Source organism: Pristis pectinata, chromosome 7 (assembly GCF_009764475.1).
Source record: "Pristis pectinata isolate sPriPec2 chromosome 7, sPriPec2.1.pri, whole genome shotgun sequence".
Taxonomy (NCBI): Eukaryota; Metazoa; Chordata; class Chondrichthyes; order Rhinopristiformes; family Pristidae; genus Pristis; species Pristis pectinata.
The window spans coordinates 79,706,228-79,721,993 of record NC_067411.1 but is presented as its reverse complement, the minus strand read 5'-3'; the positions used below and the strand labels follow the sequence as shown (position 1 = coordinate 79,721,993).

At 37.6% G+C, this 15,766-nt stretch overlaps 1 protein-coding gene across 1 annotated transcript; it reads left to right on the top strand.

Moving 5' to 3' along the window:
- Nucleotides 1–630: 630 nt before the first annotated feature.
- Nucleotides 631–15,701, top strand: anxa1a (annexin A1a). The gene is made up of 13 exons (XM_052020368.1): nt 631–778; nt 2,645–2,714; nt 4,287–4,380; nt 5,350–5,444; nt 5,576–5,689; nt 6,614–6,704; nt 6,779–6,858; nt 9,994–10,050; nt 10,137–10,230; nt 11,044–11,139; nt 12,977–13,035; nt 14,085–14,207; nt 15,509–15,701. Exons 2-13 carry the CDS (start codon nt 2,661–2,663, stop codon nt 15,566–15,568), a joined length of 1,017 nt encoding a protein of 338 aa, XP_051876328.1. The 5' UTR covers nt 631–778; nt 2,645–2,660; the 3' UTR covers nt 15,569–15,701.
- The last annotated feature ends 65 nt before the right edge of the window (nt 15,702–15,766 follow it).

Here is a 15,766-nt window from a genome sequence, read left to right as displayed (position 1 = left end):
TGAGAAAACTGTTGAGGCAAGGACACAGTCTTCGCTGAGATTGGTTCTGGTGTAGACCCCATGACTACTATTATGGTTTGCAGGCCATCATGGAGCAAGCATACACTGGAGATGAACTTCTGTGGACAGCCAAATTTGAGAAGAGTAATCCACAGTCCCTCCTGAGTGACGGAATCAAAGATTTTGACAACAGCCTCAATCTATATTTACATGGTTAAGATTCCGGAGTGGTCCCGAGTACAGAGCCTTCTGTCTCAGGGCAAGAACACTACTTGCAGACCACAACAGGTACTTTTCAAATTGTGTGAAAGAGGAAACTTCTGAATTTTGAACTGATTTAGCAAATTAAGATACTTAATGTACATATAAAATACATACATTTCAGCTTCGTTGTCCTCCTGTAAACTGTAAAATTACTTAATAATTAAAAATCATATGTTTGTTATTGAAACAGAAGCTAACATCATCTAATTCCCATGCGATTTTTGTTTGCAAAAGGTTGCTGTAGTGACCTTAAAGTTACTTCCTGTCTTTACGCAGATCTTCAGTTTGTTCACTGCAGCTGCACTGGTTTTGCATAGCTTGTAAAATCTGGTACTTGATTGGTTCAGTACAGTCTGCAGTGTTCAGTAAATCAGACAGAAGGCCAGTCACAGATGACCTCATTGGGAGTGGCGAGGATATATATTCACGCTCAAACAGCTGGTTAACAGTGGTCTTTGAGATTTTCTTGAGTGCCGTGGTACTGTTAGTTAGTAGCTGGTAGGGTTTACAGTTGGTAAGTTTCATTTATTTTTAATCTTTGTTTTGATTAAATATTGGCCAAAAGCAATTAAGTAGTAATGTGCTGGAAGAATGTGGACTTCTACTAAACAATACTTTCATCTTTGATATGAGCTCACTAAGTAACATAAAAACTATGTCTATTAAAACCAGTCTAATTTTAATTTCTGACACATTCTGTTGTCTACTTGGTTTTAAGCATGTTCTGGTAAAGCGAGTTACAAGTTGCTTGAGAAACTTTGAAATGTTTGACTTGGATTGTTACATGATCATGAATTTACCAACCTTTGAGAGGAATGTTGTATAGCAAGAACCTTGGCAGGAAAAACTGTCTAGTATATTAACCCTATTCTTCACAACTTAAGCTTTGCTCTAAAATATTTCCTTACATAAAAGTTGTCTATTTATGTATTCTACCTCCTATTTAGGATAAGAGGTTGCTTAATGTCAATTGCTTATTCGATTGGGATAAAAATGATTTAAAATATTGAATCAGTGATTTTTCTGTTTGTGTTCCCTTTAGAAATGTAACTTTGGTGCATTTGGTCATTAAATCCAGACAGCAATCTCCCTGACTTGGTGATGCATTGCTCTTTCTCACTGGTTCATTGACAGAATTGTGACCTACCCATACCTGACTGCAGTGGTGTCTCTGATCTGACTGCAGTGGTTGAATACCTTCTCAAGGACAATAGCGGGGGAAATGCTGAACCTGATCAGTGATGCCTAAGAAACTAAGGAAGCTATAGACAAAATGTATATCATGAACACCAGACTACAAGTCATATTTTGTTCCACTGAAATATTGAGCCTGTGGGGTTTAGTGAGAAAGTAGTTGCCTCAGTTTGTATATTATCCGGTTCAGTTAGTCCTTGTTTAATGTTGGACTGGACTCTCTTGGGGTTTTTATAAGCTTTTTAGGAGGGGGAAGAATCCACTCGTCCTTCTGGTTACAGCTGTAATCTATAGCCTTTGCACTCTTTTTCATTGCTCTCAGCAGCATCTGAAATCTTGTCCTATGGGTGTGGTGCTTTGCTTCCTACATGACTAAAAGTACCTTAAATACACTGCATTTAACAGTAACTTAATATGGAGAAATACAAGTGATTTGGAGGCTCATAACTGTTCAAACAAAAGTTCAAATTCTAAGCCTTGTATGTCTTCAAATTGCAAATAAGTTGTGTTGATCATATTCAACAGATTATCTAAAGCACCGCAATTATATTTTGTTATTTCCAATATGGTTTTTTGCTTTGTACAAACATTTCATCTTGCTGTGTCTCCTGCAAGATGTTCTGCTAATTCTAAACCAGCAATGTGGACTAATTGCCCGTTTTTTTTCAAAATCCTCATCCTGGATTAGAAATTTATGATGTCCCAAAGAGGCTCCTTGGTTCTCTTTCTAGGGTTTATAATGGGGTGAAATTTAACGGTTATTTTTTTCTCTTGCTAAAACTTAAATAAATAGTTGGAAGAATATTTATGTATATAGTTCAGACAGATATGGCATTGACTGATTTATATTTTTGCCTTACTCTCAGCATGAGATATTTTAATGGTGACTGAATATTGGCCTTCTACAAAGGAAAATTTTCTAAATACACTAAACTTGCCATGATCGACATTAATCTTCCTGGTGAATCATGAGCAAATTTCTAGTCAAAATATTGAACATCAATGTACTAAAAAGGAAAAGCTGATTTTCAAACCTCTACAATGGGGGGGGGGGGATAATAATGAGCCAAAACATTTTGATATGGAGCATTCAGCTAATGAACAACAATCCCTAATTAAAATATACAGTTACAATTGTTTTAAGACACTTTTTTAAAAGATCTAATCCCTATTTTGTCTTCAACAGGGAACCAACATACAAAATGGCATCAAACATTGTCAGTCAATTGCTCCTGAATGCCACATATCAATCTCGAGTAAGCATTTCTAATTTGCAAATTTGCACTTTGAACTATTGGTAATTAGAAGTAGTTATATTTTTGATTGTAAGGTTTCCACCTGTGTCTTTTAGTTTTTGGGGCAGCAACGCAGTTTGGTGAAGTATAATTGGTCTCACTTGGGGCAGTTTCAATGAACTTTGCTACAATTGTGTAATTTTTGTTAACAAATATGCATGTTCCAATGCTTCCCTTTTAAGCATAGATTTATTCACTTGGGTCAGTCATTTCCATGATTATTACCATAAATTTGCCATAAAGTTATGTCATCTGCATGATAGATGACCTGTGTGCTTGGCCTTAAGTTTATTCTTGAGACCTTGACTACTAATGGCAAGCACCTAGAGACCCTAGGAAGGTGGCATGATTCCTGTCTTTGCAAAATCCTCTAATTCACTGGAAGGGTAAGCAAATGTGCATTTGTGGACTCTCCAAGCACAAGTCTGTTTACACTTGCTTGGTCATGCTGTTTTTTTCACACTTGGCAGCATTGGGAGCATTTTCTAGACATTGTCGTCTTGTGTCTTTAGTCCAGTCTATCCAAGTGGAATAAACTTCATGTGCTTCTCCCCCTATCAACTCCTGGACTTGCTCCATTTGTAGCACAATTCTGCCAAGCTACCTTTATTATCCATGAACTTCTAGAGAGAGTGATAGAGCAACTTCTGAAATTGTCATACACTCAGTGAAGTTTTTTATAACATTTTAAATTGACCAGCTCCAAGATATTCACTGAAATGGTTACTTTAAGCAATCATATCCACTTGCTATTCTAATACATCAATTCCTCTTCAAATTGAACTCATAATTACAAATTTTGAAGTTCTTTTCAGACTCTATGCTGTTCACACTGACATTCAAGAACAAAACAATGTAAATCTACTTGCATGATCTTGCTGACTATTGCAATAGTTAGTGTTTCTGGATTGTTACACTGACTACATGAAGTACCTGGAGTAGCCTAAGTCACTTCTGCCAGCATAGATGTAACTGTTTGGCCTCCTTTTGTTTTATAACTTGTGCCTAAAGGTCCAATTTTTCAAATAATTGCTTTGTGTAGTCAAGATGGTTGACTGATTAATTATCATGATTGATTTATTCTGATTTTTTAAAGGGAATTATATAGGTTGTTTTTCCTTGGACATCACCTTTCCTAGATTGCATCCTTGTAATGATTAGGATCCAAGTACAGTTGAGATGTTATCCCCAGTAGGTTTGGGTAATGTTTCTATCAATGATCTGCTTTAATGATGTCATTATTCAACAGGCTTCCATTGATTTATTAAATGCTGCTGCAATCACACTCACAGATAACATTTTTGAGAACTATTCCTGTAAAAGGGGCATAATTGTGTGAGCAGTGACTAGGAGGTCCAGATTGTTGACTATAAGTTTGGGAACATCTTGGACCAACAAAGATGTACAAATCAAGCAACACTTGGTGATCTAAGGCTACCTGATGGAGAAAGTTTACATCTTCTGTATAGAAGACAAGGCATCTACTGTATAGATATGTTACAATTGTGATATTTTCTTCCTCCTACCCAAAAGAATTCTTCCCCTAGTGGACCCACCATTACACCATTTCCGAACTTTGACCCAAGTGCAGATGCAGCTGCATTAAACGATGCACTCAATGCAAAAGGTGAGCAGATTTTTAATTTTTAGTCTGGAATGACTTTAATACATCAGCTCAAGTTATTACTGGTTTCATGAACTGATCTGAGTTGAAGTTGAATTATTCTTCCAGTGGTTTGTTGACTGTATCATGTATTTAATATTACAACTTGAGACTCTCTAATGCAGAAACAATTAATTGAATTTGTCACAAGATCCACCACAAAACTTCCTCCATCCCAGTGTTGGTCATGCAGCACAGAAATAGACCCTTTGGTCCATGCCAAATATTAAGTTTCCATTGATTCTAATCCCACCTACCAGAATTTGGTTCATGGCCTTCTGTGCCTTAGTGATTTGGCTGCTTGTCCACATGGCATTTGTGTTGAGAGTACCTGTATCCAATTCCCCCCTCAAACAGTATTCCTGATTCCAACCATGCTGGTGAAAACTCTTGTTCAGATTGCCTCCAAACTTCTAATCCTTGTCCTAAGCTTGCATCCTTCAGTATTAGATCTGTAATAGGAAGTTTTCTACTATCTATCCTATCTATGTTCTTAATTTTTACATGCTTCTATTAGGTTCACCCTCAGCCATCTTTGTTGCAAGGAAAACAAACCTAATCTATCCAGCTACCGATCATAAATGAAATAAAGTGCAACCACTTCCATCCTATAGTGCGGTGATCAGAACTCTTATGCACCAAGGTCCCTCTGTTTCTTGGTACTCCTTGGGGACCTACCATTCAATGTTTATTTAAACCTTGTTAGTCCTCCCAAAGTGCATCAGCTTTGCACTTATCAGGATTAAATTCCACCAGCCATAGCTGTAAACCTATGTTTGCATTAACTTTTCAATCAAAGATTGGATGTTTTTCCAAATTCCTTGTGGTGTCTTGATACTAACTTGGGGAATTTTATCAGCCATTTTGACGGGAATCTTCCCTTGTTCTATAATTAATGAACTTCTTTGACTGTAGTTGTATTTTAATTTTAAGGTGTGGATGAGGATACTATCATAAGCATTTTGACAACACGGACTAATTGTCAACGGCAACAAATAGCAGCAGCTTATCAACAGAATGTTGGGAAGGTCAGTTATTTCTTAAGCTGGTTTTGTTTCACATAATATGTACAAAGCAGAGTCAATATTCTGATTTCATTAATCACTTTGTAAAAATTTTGAAATCAAGGCTGATGGTTTGAATATTTTTTTCCTGCTAGCATCTCAAAGATGTCGTAAAGAGAAGACTGTCCAAGAAGCTGGAGACAGTGGCTCTTGATCTGCTGAAAACACCAGCTCAATTTGATGCATATCAGCTGCATCATGCTATGACGGTAATCATTTCTACAACTGTATTTGATCTTTAAAAAATCCTTTATCTTTACATTGAAACTTGTTGCAGCTAGTGGACAATATTTGTGAAGTTGACAATAAAAGCAAGTATTCTTGATTTCACTGGCCAGTTTTCCACTACTTTAGGCTACTGCCCAAGCAGCAACCCTTAAAAGCTGCTGTTGTCAATGTATATAAATGATGGGCACTATTTTTCCCACATTTGGAGTGTTAAGAGGCATATGCTTTAAATCTGCAGAGACTCCTAATTGGTTTGCACAAAAATCATTTCTTTCAGCTGACTAATTAGTGCCCTTCCTGGGATGTGTATACTTAAACAAAATTTTGTTTCTTTAAACAACTTCTTGTGGTGTTTAGAATGCCTTGCTCTTCATTTGATTAGATTCACTGGTTAAGTCTGAAATGGGAGTTTAAATTTTGGGACTTTTGGAGGGTCATATTAAATGTGTCCATTAACTTTTTGTGGGAGAGGAGGAAGTGGAGTTTAAGGCAGTCTGCCCCCTTTCACTTCACCATTTTGCCCATTCAGTAGTGTGGTTAAGAGTTCTCAGTCCCTCTTGGCCATGAATTCTGTGCTTTAATCTCACATAGCAGTTGAAAGTTTATTGATGCTAAATGAACAGTTTCTCTTCACAGAATGGAGGAAATTCTTGGCAAATAATATGGATCGGAATGTAAGAGTGAATTGAACTTGGTACAAGTTAGGAAATGAGTAGGTTTCCCAGTGGAATATGGGAGGGCAGCCAGGAGAAAAATGGAATAGTTGAGTTTGCTGCCAACTAAATCAGAATGTAATTTTAGAGGTATTTGCTGAGATATGACTTCCAATTTAGAAACTGAATCCATCTTTGATTCAATCCTCCAAATTATGCAGGTTGCATTAACTTTCAACTTTGTATTGATAGGGTCTTGGTACTGATGAAGACTGTCTTGTGGAAATACTGGTAACCAGGAGCAACAAGGAGATAAAGGACTTTATTAAAGCCTACGAAGAAGGTAATGCATCTGGGCTTGTGTGTTGTTGGGGAAGGGAGCTTTAACTTCTAAATCTTCAACACTTTGTTTTGCAGAATTCAACAAAGATCTGGCAAAAGTGATGAAAGCTGATACATCTGGAGCATTTCAAAAAGCTTTACTTGTGCTACTTGAGGTAAAGCAAACTACATTTTACTCTGCTCAAATGTCCTTTCAATGCATTTGAAGGACCACTGTTATGCAACTGAAGTACACAAACAAATTTGTATTTTGGATTGTATTCTCCAAATAAGAAAGCATCAATTAACTATCCAATTTTAAAGAAAAAATATTTCTCTCATTTAACATGACATGGGCATTTTTCAAGGCCATTTAAGATTTCCCTGAAATGCAACGAGCTGTCTTGAACAACTTGGTTTTTAGTTGAAGGCAGAATTGGTATTGGTTTATTATTGTCACTTGTACCGAGGTACAGTGAAAAGCTGATCTTACAAACAGATCATACAAGTCAATTCATTACACAGTGCAGTTACACTGAATTAGTACAAAGTGCATTGATGTAGTACAGGTAAAAACTAACAGTACAGAGTAAAGTGTCACAGCTACAGAGTGCAGTGCAATAAGGTGCAAGGTCACAACAAGGTAGATCGTGAGGTCATAGTCCATCTCATTGTATAAGGAAACCGTTCAATAGTCTTATCACAGTGGGGTAGAAGCTGTCCTTAAGTCTAGTGGTATGTGCCCTCAGGCTCCTGTATCTTCTACCTGAATGTTTCAGTATTTGGATTTGATTGCAATAGTAAATGTTAATACTTCCAAGTCAGGATGGTATGTGACTTGTTTGGGGAAATGCAGTTTGTGGTCCCATGTGCCCTACTTCCCTGGTCCTTTATGGTACAAGTGCTGTTGGAATAGCCTTTGAGTAACTAGTATCTTCTGTAAATGTACTGTGGTGAAAGGAGTAAATAGGTACTATTTTAAATTGTCTGCTTTACCCTAGAAAGTGTTGTGTTGCATTCATCCATGCAAGTAGAGTATTCCATCGTGCTCTTAATTTGTCTTGTAGATAATACAAGGCTTGAATCAAGCAGAAAACATTGCTATAGGATATCTGCTCTCTGATCTCCTTGTAGCCAGAATATTTTTGATTGGTCCAGTTAAGTTAATGGTGATTACCAAACTCAATGTTTAAGGAGGGCTATTTAGTTGTGGGTTAGATTTTGTCACTTCCTGGTAACTTGTGCCTGAGATTTTGGGGTCTTCAATGCATTAATAGTTTCACATGCTGAGAAGTTGCAAATGAAATTAAACTGTATTACATCAACAGTAAACACTGCTACTTGTCCACAAAGTAGAACAAATGTAATCTGGTTTCTCCCAATTTTCTGTAATATAATAGGTGTCATTACAAGTGCTATTGAGCAATGCTCATATCCCAGTTTCTGATGAAGGTCATGAAGTGTTATCAAGCAGCACTAAAATCGGGATCTTGAAATAAAACTTCCAGATGCTGGAAATCCAAAATTACATAGATATTTTTATTAGTCACATGTACATTGAAACAGTGAAATGCATCTTTTGTGTAGAGTGTTCTGGGGACAGCCCGCAAGTGTCACCATGTTTCCAGTGCCAACATAGCATGCCCACAACTTCCTAACCCGTATGCCTTTGGAACATGGGAGGAAATGCCTTTGGAACATGGGAGGAAACCAGAACACCTGGAGGAAACCCACACAGACATGGGAGGACGTACAAACCCTTTACAGACAGTGGCCCGAATTGAATCTGGGTTGCTGGCACTGTAATAGCGTTATGCTAACTACTCACACATGTGAGAATTGAAATTTGGAGTCAAGGACCCTCCATTAGAATGAAAAGGGAGAAGATGGGTTTAAAGTTGTGGAGAGAATGGAAGGACAGTCTGTGGGGTGTAGACCAAAGCTGACAAGGTAATTTTTAAATGATGGCAGTTGGGACTAAATTGATACAAAAGTGCAGCCACATTCATGGAGGGAAAGTGTTTCCTTGAAACAGTTTAAACCTCAATATTGAAGCCCAAGATTGCAACATTCCCAGTGGGAAGATGAGGTACTGTTAAATGTGCTGGTTATCAATAGAGCAACAAGAGTCAATTGAAGTGATGGGCAACTAGAAGCTTAGGATCAACTTGTGGATGAAATGGAGGTGCTTTGCGAAGCAGCCACTCAATGTAGGTCTGGTTTCTCCAATGTAAGGGAGACTACATTGAGTGCTGAATGCAGTGCATTAATTAGGAGTGCTGCTTCACGTGGAAAGGACTCTTTTTGTTTATCCCCCCCTCTGGTAGGAAAGGAAGTATAGTGTGAGAGGGGAGTGTTTGGTGGAGATGAAGAGAATCAACGAGTTGCTGAGATAATGAGCCCTTTGGAATGAGTCTTCTTGCTTTTCCCAGTTCTGATGCCTCAAAACATTGACTGTTTCTCTCCCCTGATGCTGCCTGATTTGAGTGCTTCCAACATTTGTTCTTGCTATCAGAATGTTGTCTGGCTCCTCAGTCTCTTGCAGGCTCATTAGAGTGAAATGGTGTTGCAGATCTATTTTTCAGGTCTGTGATTTTATTTTTTTTTAAGTTCACTGGAAAATATAGAATTATAAATGGTCGGGGGGGGGGGGGAAGAGAATTATCATGAAAATGAGCCTGTATTTGGCCCTAATATATACTAAGTATCTGTATTGCACAGCAAACCTATTGTGCAAAGGTGGCCAATTTAATGAGTTATGAAGGAACAACTCTGGAATTCCCTGTCTTTAAAGAAAATAGTGGTTGTACATGGTTCCTGCTGGAGGGTTCAGTATTCCTTATGGTCACAGGCACTTTGGGATACTTGGAGGGGAGTGGGGGGGAAGAAAAGCAATGAACATTGACTCATTTCCATTCCAAAATACATAATTACAGTCTAAACTGACTCGACTATCAACTGGAACAGAAATGCACACATTACAATTGGTATGAAGATACCACAGCCAATTTCTTCTAAACTATTATGGTCCTTCCTGTAAAAGATGTGAACATGAATTGATTACAAATAATTGTTGCTTCCCCATTAAATAACTGGCTTATTTAACAGTGTCTTAACTATTGAAGGGCTGCTTGTATCCTTGTCAATATCCTTGCTACCCTCTTCATTTTGAGGAGTTTTAAACTTTAAGATGACTATAAATTTTACGGACATGTTTTCTTGCAAGGAATTTGTATTTAATATAGAAACTTAAACATTTTAACTTCGGTGGCACTTGAACCCCACTGACTAGAAAACTCCTTAAACCTCAGGCATCCAGAGATGAAGGTGACACTGTGGATCATGATCTTGCTGATGATGATGCAAGGGTAAGTTGAAAGTTTTCTCAAAATTCAAACTTTCTTGGCAAGAACTGTTTTGCTAACTGTAGAACCAAACTGTATCCTTGACTTAGGCTTTGTATGAAGCTGGTGAAAAAAGGAAAGGGACAGATGTCGACACCTTCATTAAAATTCTGTCGGGCAGGAACTTTGCGCATCTAAGAACTGGTAAGAGTACATCAAAACAGCACCATATCTGCCTCAACTATGATCACTGATCCCCAAATTCTACTGTTGAATATTCAGTTACTAAATATCAAGTTTTAAATCTGTGTTCAAATTTAAGTGATGCAGGGGTGCTGGTTCCATGGTTTGTACTATAAAACCACTTGAATTATGATGTGACAAGAGTTGGATATGTTGTAGAAAAGTTCTAATTTGTATCTATACAATTCATGTTCCAATATGAAAATCTGTTCATTTTAACTCTGTATTAAAGCTTGGATCTTGACTTTCCCTTGATTAATTCCACCCATAGTGTTTCATGGGTATAATGATAAACATGAGACAAAGCACTGTATAACTTGCATAATATAAGCTAGAAAGTGATGACAACTCGAAGGGAAGTTGAACTTGGATGAAATTTTAAATTTAGGGAAAATGAATCATGATACTACTTGAAAGATTAAAGTGCATGCAGATTAAACTAGTTCTGATGTAATTCTTTATTGCTGCTTTATTGCTTGTCCAATGTGTTGGAGGATTTGCTTGGCTGAACAGTTTGACTAACCTTCCAGTTAAAACTTTCATACTGACCTTGATTATACATTGGTATTTGAAGTGACCCTAGTACTTAAAACATTTTTTATGCAAACCAGATTGTGTATTGTATCCAATTTGAAATTGGTTTAAAGATTCAAGGCTCAGATTTTGAATTGTTTAAAATATAGCAACATTCTTGGGGCTATAGATTTGTACAATGGACTTTGAAAATACTTCATGCATGAAATCCTGGTTAACTGCCCTGTCTTCTCATCCTAGTGTTTGAGAGGTACACAAAATACAGTCGACATGATGTGGGCAAGGCCTTGGATCTTGAGCTGAAAGGGGACATAGAAAACCTACTAATATCTTTGGGTAAGTAACATCTAGAAGCTTTGCTAATCAGTTTGAATGCTATCCAAGTGAAATGTAACTTCAGTGTAGTAGTAGTGTTTTCAGGTTTACCAATAATTTATTTGCTGGTACTGAAAAAAATCATTCTTTGAAAGTGACCCAAATCAATATTGCTTATCTGCTCTAGAGCCACACCAAATTCCCATCAAGGATTTGCCAAATATCATTGAAGTAGTGCTAATTTAGAACTGATGCTCAGTGAGCTGAAGCTGCTGACAATTGGGTGTGGTGCATAATACTCAATTTGGATTTTAAAGACCATATTTGGAATGGAAGCATCACATTGTTAAAATGGGTTCAGCTCTTGTGATTAGTGAGGCAGTTTCATGCAGATTTATCCACCCTTGCTAGAAGATCATGCTTTAGTGCATGACTGTATACAAGTCTCTGCCTTCAGAAATGACTTGGGTTCCTATCAGACTTGAATAGGAACCAGTCATTTCTGAAGGCAGACAATAGGGCTTTAGCCGCAGAATGTTGGCTGTGATAATAGGCAAGTTGAAAAATGTACTGAGAGAAATCTTATTCTATTCCACGAATTGTGCATGAGCAGAAGTTTAACAAGCAACTTGTCTAATAATTGATGTTGCTTCCATTGACGTGCAATGCATTCAAATATAAAAAGGAACTTGCATCTTTTGGGCTAAGCAGTGCTATAATTCAACATTCTGTAAACTTGTTTCTAACCATGCATTCTCATTAAATACAGCACTTGTGGAAAAGGTTCAAACCAAATGATGGTTAATAAATAACCCAGAACCCAAGTGTTGACAAGTTGAATGTCAGCTTAAAGGCAAAATATTTAAGAACTGAAGCTGGGATGCAAATATGCTTCTTTAACATTCAGTCTGAACCAGTGTTGAGCACTAATTCTGAATTGAGACTATTTGTATTACCATTGTGGGATGGGTAACATTAAAGCTAGCATAGACTCAATAAATTGAATAGTCTCCATATGTTTCAAGGAAATGTATGAAATTACAACTATTAAGTCAGCAGAATGAACTAGTCTCCACAGCTTGCTTTATTGTTGAGTGAAAAGGTTTTTGGAAGATGGCAACAAACCATTTGTGTATTATTCCTAAACTGAGGATTGTTCCACAAAGAATCAATCTACAAACATGTCTTTAGAATTTCTCTGGGTTCAGTTCTTTGCCACAGCAAAATGCTATGTAAAAGCAGCATTGGGTTTGTGTAATCAATTCTCAGACTAAATGGGCACAACACTCTAGTTCATTAATTTGAATTGGTTACTATCCAGATTCCACTTTGGAAGGTGACAAAGATTGCACATGTTGGAATCTGAAGGAAATTGGGGCAGCAGCATCTGTGGAGGGAGTTGACATTTTGGGTCAAGACCTCGCATCAGGACTGATTGTATAAAGCGGTGAGAGGGAGGGGTGAGCAGGAGCTGGCAGGTGATGGGTGGGAATCAGGTGAGGGGGATGATGGACAGATGAAGCTAAGGAGGGGATGGTGGAGGTTTCTACTTGCCAGCTTCTGTCTTGTCCCTTTTATACTACTATCTCCCCTCCATACTCTGTCCTGATACAGGGTCGTGACCTGAAATGTCAACCATCCTTCTGCCTCCACAGATGCTGCCTGAACCACTAAGTTCCTGCAATAGTTTGATTTTTTTTTCGTTCCACTTTTAGATATTTTGCCAAAGCAAGTGGAAGTTGCAAACATCTAGAGTTGATCCTGTATAGAAATGCCACTGTTCTTAAAGCCTGCATTCTTGTTCAATAACATTTGTACCAAAAACTTGAATTTTATAATGTCACTTTTTTGCCCATAGTAAAATGCATTGGCAACAAACCAGCCTACTTTGCTGAGAAGCTGCATCTTTCAATGAAGGTGAGTGTCCCAAGTGTTTGAGAAGCAATAGATAATAGGTACAGTGCAGTCATCCAGACTATCAAACAATTTCAGGTAACACATTTGCATTAGATAAATTACTGAAATGATTAAAACAATTTAAGCATATAAGATTAAAAGGGTCTGTAGCAGCATGGATGGGAAAACTGAATCAAAAAAGCAGGTGCTGGAAACATTCATCAGGTCAGGCAGCATCTGTAGAAAGGATGGTGGCTTCAGGTCAAGGATCTTTCATCAGAACTGGGAAAACCAGTTAGTTTTAAGCTACAGGTATGGTGGGCAAGGGGTGGATGGATAAGATGGTGACCCTCTCTAAAGTGGGGCCAAAATTGCTTTGGTTGATGAAGCTATTCAGTTGTTAGATTAATTGTTTTCTCTAACTTCCTCAATGTAAATGCTGTCAAATGCAGATTGAGGCTGTAGGAAATGCCCATCAGATCAGTGAAGAGAAACGGAGTAACTTTTACAAATAAGTTAAAGAAGAACTGGCCAGTTCTAATGCAAATGTTACCTGAAATTGTTAGTCTGGATGACTGCACTGTACCCAAATGAAAGTTGGCTGCTGCTGCTCAAGCTTATTAAAGTGTAGGAAGCCATATGTAGGTCAGAGTTGATGGAGAATTAGTGATTGGCAACTGGAAGCTTAGTCATCCTTGCAGACTAATGAAGGTGCTCTGCAAAATGGTCACCTGTGAGCATTTAGTTTCTCTAGTGTAGATGAGCACATTACAATAGATCTGATTAGAAGAAGTGGATTGAAAGTAGTTTTTCCAAACCATAGTGAAATGGAGTCTGGGGTTCAGCATTAGGACCAATGCTGTTATTGGTGAATATTAATGATTTGGAGGTAGACACCTTTATATTGCAAATGTGAGAAACCAGTTTGTGAAATAGCAAGACAAACTAACTTTGATGCAGTAAAGTGAGATTTCCTTTAAAGAGTACAGGAAAAGACTTAGTGTGTTCATTCATGCCTTCCTACCACCTTTCAAATTAATCTGAATTTAATCCTGTTTTTGGACTTGCAGGGTTGTGGCACAGATGATAATAGTTTAATCAGAATTATGGTTTCCCGTTCTGAAGTGGATTTGAAGGATATTAAAGTGGAATACAAAGCTAAATTTGGAAAAACTCTTTACACTGCCATCAAGGTAAGATATTAGCTTTCACTCTTGTGCTAGATGTTGTAATTCTACAGATGCCAGTTATCTTGTAATCCTGTGTATATGGCAGCTACTTGAGGGTGGAAGGAAAAAGGTGTAGAATTAATCTTGATTGTGGAGAAGTTGGCTTAAAGTCCTTAATTATCGATTTTAAGAATTTGCAGGACAAACTATTTAGCAGACCCAACCCCTTTGAGGGTGCCAGAGTAAATGATCCATATGGGTATAGTATGGACCTCTGGGAGACCTTTGAATCCACAAATATTTAGCTGATTAAAAATTGTACAGCACATGAGTCCATCTGCTTATCAGACCCATGCTAACCAAGTACCCATCTACAGTCCTATTTTCTCTCACATTCCCATTGATTTTCCCCCCCCCCCACCCCCTCCCATTCTCCCACTAGCCTACACACTTGGCAAAATGTAATGGCTAATTAACCTACCATTCCACGTGCCTTTGGGATGTGGGGGGAAACTGGAACACCCATAGGAACCCATGAGGTCATGAACATGCAATTCCACACAGCACCAAGGGTCAGGATTAAACCTGTGCTTCAGCTGTGAGGAAGCACCCCTCTCATCTGTGCTACTGCTCCCAAAGTTCTGGGGCCTCAACTGTTTGTTAGTTAATGACTTGTGAATTTGACAAGTTTATTTATACAAGCTCATTAAACTGGCAAGTAGTATAGGTAGCACAGAACTGTACAGATATTGAACATTATGCTGCTGCAGTGCTTTTTCCACATTGAGCTTAGTTTAGTTCAGAAATCTAAATATTTTAAAGACGCAGTTGTAGCTCCAAATATTTGGACATGATTGTATGTAAATTTGTAACCAACAAAAGCTGTACAGACATATGGTTATTAAACATCTGTAATATCTGAACCATTAATAGTAAACCAGGATATTGTCCTTTGAGTGCAGCAGACTTGCCAGAAGATTGGGCAGAAGTAACAAAGTACTTGGTTTATAAGATTTATGAAGGAATTGATAGGATAGTTTTTCCCCATTTCTACAGTCTACATTATGTTTAGTTTAGACTGTACCCTGTTGGATAAAGTGTCACCTTTAAGTATTTGAAGTTCAAGCAAATTTAATAAAATGCAAGCTTAAACTAAATCTGCATACAACCATGTACTTGTAATTTCTAATCCTTGGGTTTTAAGGCTTTTTAAGACTGCATTGGGTTTCTGATTTGGGTGGAAAATTATTTCAAATATGAAGCATGTATTTAATAGTCAGTCCTGGAATAAACAGGAATGCACTCCATTTTTTTTTTCTCTACAGGATGAAACCAAGGGGGACTATGAGAAAATCTTGCTTGCTCTCTGTGGAAGCAATGAGTAATGTATGCTGATCCCAAGCATCTGACATTTTGGTTAAATTGTAAAGACAATGCAATGAAGTTGAGACTGACTTGGAGTTGTGAAATCAATACTGAATATCTATTGTACCTGGTGCAAATAAAATGTTGAATTGAGCTCCATTTTGTTTCATTCCAAAATGTTTCTACTAGTCAAAATTCCAATTTCTCATCAATGAATA